This window comes from Poecilia latipinna, unplaced genomic scaffold (assembly GCF_001443285.1).
Source record: "Poecilia latipinna isolate Pla-1442-1.1 unplaced genomic scaffold, P_latipinna-1.0 Scaffold2600, whole genome shotgun sequence".
Lineage (NCBI taxonomy): Eukaryota > Metazoa > Chordata > Actinopteri > Cyprinodontiformes > Poeciliidae > Poecilia > Poecilia latipinna.
In genome coordinates, this window is record NW_015115216.1 from 70,220 (window position 1) to 77,403 (window position 7,184).

The window sequence follows — 7,184 nt, forward strand, 5'->3', positions numbered from 1 at the left end:
TTTTTTGGAGTATGCGAGAGTTTTTGGTAGTGTGTGAGAGACAAAACGTAAATTTTGTCCTAAACGGCCCCTCATACTTACCAGCTGGGGATGGGCGATATAGATACCAAGTTTTATCATGATATTTTCTAGTACTATTGTGATAATGATAAAAGTGAAAATAGTAACTTTTTATTATTTCTTTTCACATAAAGAAGAACAGTTGCTTTCACTAAATTGCTCAAAGTAACTGAATTAAATCATATTTTCAAATTTATTTCTATATAATGATACTCTCCTTTAACAAAAAATAAAGAAAATACTAAAACTCACAATCTCCACGATACGGACAGTATTGGGGGCGGATAACTTTATAAATCACAATTTTTTTATGAAAATAATAAATAAAACTTTTTATCATGATAAGAAATTTGTCACACGATAAATGATCACCACGTTTGTCAACGCACAGTTCCTCTTCTCCACCACAAAATGTTTTCTGTTTGGATCATTTTTAGAGATGCTACAGCTGAAACCAGATATTTACCTAAATTGCAGAAAAAGGCAATTTTTTTTATTTTTTCACCAACTTTGCCTGTTTTAGATCAGTTTCACTGACCTAAAACACAAAAGACTTCATTGTGTGACTTTTATAAAAATGTGCTTTTTTCACTATGTTCTGACAATATAAAATGGAACAAGACTTCATAATATTTCAAAGGGGTAGTAATGGTAGTGTATGTAAAGATGGGAATTTGCAGAAATTGACACAAACATTTTCCACAGGGTTGTCTCACTCATTACTTAGAAAAGTCATTAAAAAAAAAAACAATAATTTGGCTAATTCATACATCTTAAGACCTATGTAAGATATTTAACATGAGTCAAATATTTATTTTTGTTTGGTTACTATTTTACAGGGTTTCCTCTACCGTCCATCCACCCTTTACTACAAAAAGATATTGTAACATTTAACGAGAGTTGTTTGCAAATCTTTGAAACGTCATATAGGAATATATGCAGGGCATAAAGGAAATAAATACAGCATTGCTACTGTAACAAGACATTATCAACAGCAACAAGGTGATAAGATCTAACAGGCACATTTTGATTGAATTTAAACCTAAAAATTCATATTCACACACGATGATTCATGTTGTAAAATAGTATTTTTGCTATGCTGCAAAAAATCTCATTGTTCATTGATGCTTTGTCTTTTGCAGAACCTCCACCATCGTTCCACCACCCGGTCCTACAACAGATCACAGGTATTCCCACGTTCAATGAACACCTCATTTTTTCAAAGCCATTCAGGTGACGTTGGATCAGAACAGGGATGTGTTCAACTGCACTTATATTGAACATTTTTCTCATACCAACCAAACTCCTAACAATTATGTAGACTTAGTATTAAAAAATACTTTAATTCCCAGACTTTCTCCAGAATAGGCCTGCTAACCTGATACATTTTAATTAATGCTAAGCATGGAGGCATTGTTTTGAGTTGTTGCCCTAAAATACATCCACATTATCTAGTTGGAGATTATGGGTTTCAACATATCAGAATATCAGAAGATTTTCCATATTGTCCAAAGGCATAGCAGTCTTAGTGTAAGTAAACTTGTAAATTATAATAAAATGTTCTTAAAGGTTCTTTCTTTCTTAGTAAATAGAAACTACAAGTAGTTGTTTTACTTCTGACTGATCTAGAAATAAATTCAATGAGACAATTACATTATCAGTGCTTTGTAAGGTATTAAGGTATTTTTTCAGGTTTGTACTTAAACTTTGATTCAAATTTTAACTACTATCCAACTGTAGTATTTTACTGCAGATAATAGGCTGCAAAAAGTATGTTGTACGATGATGCTTTGGCTTTTGCAGAATCCCAACCACCATCATTCCACCACCTCCTGGAACGACAGATGACAGGTATTCCTAGATTAACTTAACTCCTTATGATGGGTTGTTTAATATTATTTCATTGCTCTGTAAACAGGTTTTATTGCTTTCATTTCTGGTGGTAAATAGAATATTCACATGCCTTCACCCACCATTAATCCTCCTCTTAAAAGATATGACAAATTTTACCCATTTAATATTTATCATAGAGAGGAAAGTCTAGGTCAAACAATTTACACTGTGCAATAATACCTTTTTGACTTTTGCAGAATCTTCCCCACCAACACTCCACCACCTGCTACGACAGATGACAGGTATTCCTAGACTTAGTGGTTATCTTGTTTGAGAAATCCTTTTATTACTGGTTTTATATCAGTTAGCATAAAATTTTAACATTTTATTCTGGATAGTGAGGCTCATTATAAAATTCTAGTTAATTGAATGCAGACAGAATTTGCAGAAAAGGTTGTTGGATGCTTATTTCTTTTTTTAAAAACATATTTATCAGTGTTGACCATAGTCTTTTACATAGAAGGCTGTTTCTGGATCAGTGTTGCTAGATGTCAGATATTGAAGTACAACACCTTTTTCTGAGACATTCTAGTTATCCATTATGAGTAAACGTAGATTCACTCCATCTGCTTAACTTGCCATGCAAATATGTTATGCAGTTTTACTAAAAAATAAAAATAAGTCACATTTTTGCAGACATTTTAAAAGTGTTAGCAATAACAGCATCTATGAACCACATGTCTCTTCTGTCAGTTCAAATTGCTACATTTAACCTTTAATGCAAAGCAGGTTTCTTTTTCACTTTCATGGCTTCTTCCAACGGAGCCTTTTCTGAATTTTTCTGCAGACATTGTGTTATTGGTTTCTAAGCTTCTATGACATGTTTGTAGCCCAGGACAGGTCCTTCAGAGGTCAGAGCAAACATGTATGACCTCCACAGGCCATGCATGTTTGATGGTCTTATTATATAAAACCTAATCAGCTCTTTTTGACATGCATGTAAAATGTTACTTGTGACAAAAAGCAAACGCCCTGAATATTCTGTTGCCATGATAAATCAGGTCAGTTGCTTAGTTTCAGGTCTTATTTACACTCCTAATTTGATGACTAAATCATATAATTGACCTTATTACCTAATCTATTAAACTTAACTTAATACAGGATGACTGGACTGATGTATATTCTCAGGATATTTTTCTTTCTCTTGTAGCATTTTTTGCCTCAGTCCTGGCATGGTGGCCTCTCCCATCCTCACTGTCCTGCTGGCGTTGATCCTTCTGCTGTCATAATGTACGCCTCTCATATAAATCTTCTGTCTCTGCATAGGCAGCGAAAATGATTAGACATTTCTCCCAGCTATGCATATATGTTATAATGACAGTGTAAGTTAATATCTTATCCTAAACATGTAAGTTCATTGTGCAAAAGCAAACTGGGAAGATATATGAACTTGGGGCTCATATTCAACAATATTTGGTGATGGGAGTTTATTTTTATTCAGTGCGCATCAGTAGATTATTGTATGGTACTGCTAAAGCCTGATTGAAGCAAAGTTTTGTTTTTACAACAATTGATACACTTTGTTCCAAGTGCTTGAATTTCTGAATCAAACCCATAATATTCTGTATAAAGATTATTCTGTTTTGCACAAATATTTAACCATATGCTAATATATTTAAACATATGTGCTTGGTGACTTAATGGCAAAGAACGTTTTCAGTCAGATATGTATGATCTATTGCTTTGCACAAAGTTTGGGACAATAAATATTAATATAATGCATAAAAAGCCACCATAATGTTAAATTTCTTACATTTTTGTCATGCAAATTTGAGATTTTATTGTTCCACTACCCATAATAAAATCTAATAAATTAGTTAACAGGAACACATATAGGTCAAATGTATTCATATTTATAATGTACAGTGGATTGAACATTTATGATAAATGGAACTTTCTTCAAAATTTACATGGAAGTACCTGTACACTAAAACAAGTCTAGTGCTTGCAGTAGAAATGACTCGTGGTCTTTAGCCCAAGACTCAGACTCAGTCTTCTTGAGAGGTTTTCGTGTTTCCTTTAGTGTTTTTTGGTTCAGTGCCACCACAAGAAAACAGGTTTGAAACAGGTTTTTCAAAGGGTTTGCTTTGTTTGATACAATGCAGCGTGAAAACAAACCCTACCAGCTGAAAATGTCACATATCTTGTAGTTTTTCTCTCCAGTCGAACCGAGTTTACCATCAGGTGTGAAAACACACTAAAATTTGGAAATATGAATCATTTAATTCACATTGTGAAAAAGTCTGGTGTCGTCTGTTTAAGAAGTGTGATGGAGCCACCACACCACATCTCTGTGGTTATTCTTTTGTTGATGTGCTGTTGATTTTGTAGCAAACCTACCATTGGAAACTATGGCCTAAAAGTTCCAGTTTGATTTCATGAGACTATAACAATTACTCCCACAAGATTACAGGTTTTTTGCAGGCTTGGATGTTGAATCTGAATAAAATAATCTTGTGCAAGCCTGATTGAGTCCTGTCCACACAGACAAAACTAACATCTACTGAATACTGACTTGAAGGGGATGAATTCTTATGTAATCACTTATTTTAGGGTAAATGTGATTTAATTTTCATCATTTTGTACAAATTCACTTTCAAATTGACATGAAGAGGACTTTTTGTAATTTTTTTTTTTGTCAAAAAGGTCAAATTTTGTGGGCCATGGAGAGACATTTTTTACTGTAATTTAGACCAGTGGTTCCAACCCTGGTCCTCAGGCCGCCTTTCCTACATGTTTTAGATGTATTTTTATTCCAGCACACCTGAATCAATTGATTGCATGTCCTCCTCTGCTCGCAGTCTAGAGCTGCTAAATCTTGTTTATCACACAGTTATGTAATTCAGGTGTGTGGCAAAAAGAAGACACCTAACCCTAGTTTGAGGACTAAGGTTGGGAACCACTGATTTATGTAACAGAAGTGTGTTTTTAGGCATGTGTCACATGCTGTTAATAGATTTTATCCTAAAAAAAAGCCATTATTTTATACTTACGACTCTATCAACCCTGCTGACTTTGATTCCTGCTGTGAGCCCTGATTAAGTATTTATACATCTTGAACTTCTTCACATATTTACCATGGTAGAATTGCAAACTTTGATGCAATGATGATTTATAAATTGTTAGAGAGAGTTTAAAGATGGTCTCTTCTTTTGCTCAGTATGATGGAAATGTGTGAAAGATGCTCCACAAACTCCACTTTCATTAACACAAAGACAAGTTGTACAAATCTGAGAACACAACAAACAGCAAAGATTCTGCGTAGGCACAAATATTGATTACCGAAGCTCAAACAATGAAATCTGGAACAGTTTCAGGTTGGGCTGATAGGAAGGGAGACTGACTGATCAGGTTACGACTGATCTTTACCAGCATTTTCACAGCTGCGTGACAATGCGGGCAGAGACGCACAACCATGGAATGAGCAACATGCACTTGTCTTTCCGGTCTATTTAGGTTCATCAAGCATGAAACAATGAACTGTCTGTGGTTTTCTGTTTAACTAGGAAACAGTTAAAATAATTTTTTACAAACAGTGAGAATTTTATGGTCAAAACGAATAATAAAATCATTTAATGATGTGATAAAATAGATATTTTTCTTCATAAATAGCTAAAATAATTGGTCTGAAGAAAGTACGGTTAATTCATTTGGTGTGAAACATTCAAAATATCAGGTAAATTTGACAGGTATAATTAAACTTAGACTTTTTACTGAACAATCACATTTTAATAAATTACATATTTACACTAGCAAAAAATCTGAAATTATTTTACATGTTTTCTAATTCTGGCTAATTAAATCTAGTAAACTTGTGCTGGTTTCAAAGATCCTTTCTCAAAAAGGGAACGTAAATGACTTTTGTTGCTACAAAACAAAACAAAAACAAAACAAAAACTTTTGTTCTATTTAAATCCTGTTTTGTTCCCAGCAAGTAACCCGAAACATAGCAAACAAATGGTGACAAGCAGCTTCAGAAGAACGACTAGATCAGTCTGACAGATATACTGAGACACAGTCATTACCAAGAATGAGGATATAATGGTAAGCTGGCAGGAAAACTGGAAAGCATCACTGTGTCTTTGACATCACAGCCAGCAGTCAGGAGTTGTTACCTGCATGCATGTGACAGCCGAGTTCACGGGCAAAGAGATACAGTAACTTTATGCCGCACTGTTCTTAGAGTGTGTGTGGAAAATACTAGCAACTTGGAGTTTTTTTACATTTTGTGATGTTATAGCCTTATCCTAAAATGAATTAATCATATAATCCCCTTACTCTACTTGTAGCTGCTGAACAGGAATTCGACGGCGAAGAATCTGAACCCTGGAGGCCTCATCTGAGTTTTCAATGGGGGGTACGATCACTAAACAGGAAGTCCTCATTTTCCAATTTGCCTTTTTATAGAGGAAATAACACATAAAATAATGCCAAAGCAGAAGCTCAGCTTTAGCTGATCTGAGTTTTCCTGGACGTTCCACAATTTTAACAGGGAAACTAGACCACCGCTCCACTCACGTTGCCAATTGAGCATCTGTCTCAGAAAATAGTGCAGCCACTTCAAAGAGTTATGTTTTTGATGTAATGATAATAATATTTCCCCAACCAATCGTGTTGAAAACATTTAGTAAAAGTCACCACATACAGATTTTTTGTTTTCACACATTTTATTTCTTGTTTTTTTAGGATTCTACTTCCATATCTCACAACATGGACGACAACATCACACTTTTGTGACCAAACCGCACCCATTCCTACATTACAGGGATAAGTATCAAAGTCAAGACTGGAGTAGATAAAATCCTTTAGCTTCTCAAAAGCCTTCTGACAAGCTGGAAACCATTTACACTGCCTTTTCAGTCAGCTGATGCAGAAGTTATCCCATCTCAGTGACAATAACAATAAGTGTAGAAAAACTATTAAAAACAAAAAAATTAAAAAAGAAAAGAATAAGCCATCAGGATCAGATTTAGAGGTGATGACAGAATAGTCAGTTTCTTACATAATAAACTGACACAAATCACACTGTGAGCAGTCTTTGTATACTCCAGCTGATTATGTTTACATCATTGTATCTGCCCTCGCCCTTTTAGCTGAAGGTACAGAGTGATATAATTGAAAGATTTAAACAACAATTACAACTATGCTCTTTGTTTGGTGCTTTATGTATTTCACTTATAAATATTTGCCATTTTGGTGAAACTGTCTGCACTATGCACCTCGTCTCACAC

At 34.4% G+C, this 7,184-nt stretch overlaps 1 protein-coding gene and 1 long non-coding RNA gene across 2 annotated transcripts in view; one reads left to right on the forward strand and one right to left on the reverse strand.

Annotated features, from left to right (window-relative positions):
• LOC106938467 (meprin A subunit beta-like) overlaps nt 1–3,935 on the forward strand; it is a 29,449-nt gene extending 25,514 nt beyond the window's left edge. Inside the window, exons 17-21 of the mRNA XM_015020527.1 lie at nt 900–938; nt 1,203–1,247; nt 1,864–1,911; nt 2,151–2,195; nt 3,104–3,935. Coding sequence (XP_014876013.1) covers nt 900–938; nt 1,203–1,247; nt 1,864–1,911; nt 2,151–2,195; nt 3,104–3,182 — 256 coding nt within the window. The 3' untranslated portion in view covers nt 3,183–3,935. The remainder of the gene's footprint in view (nt 1–899; nt 939–1,202; nt 1,248–1,863; nt 1,912–2,150; nt 2,196–3,103) is intronic.
• Nucleotides 3,458–7,184, reverse strand: part of LOC106938468 (uncharacterized) — a 6,862-nt gene continuing 3,135 nt past the window's right edge. Inside the window, exon 2 of the long non-coding RNA XR_001422631.1 lies at nt 3,458–4,289. This is a non-coding gene — a long non-coding RNA (uncharacterized LOC106938468). The remainder of the gene's footprint in view (nt 4,290–7,184) is intronic.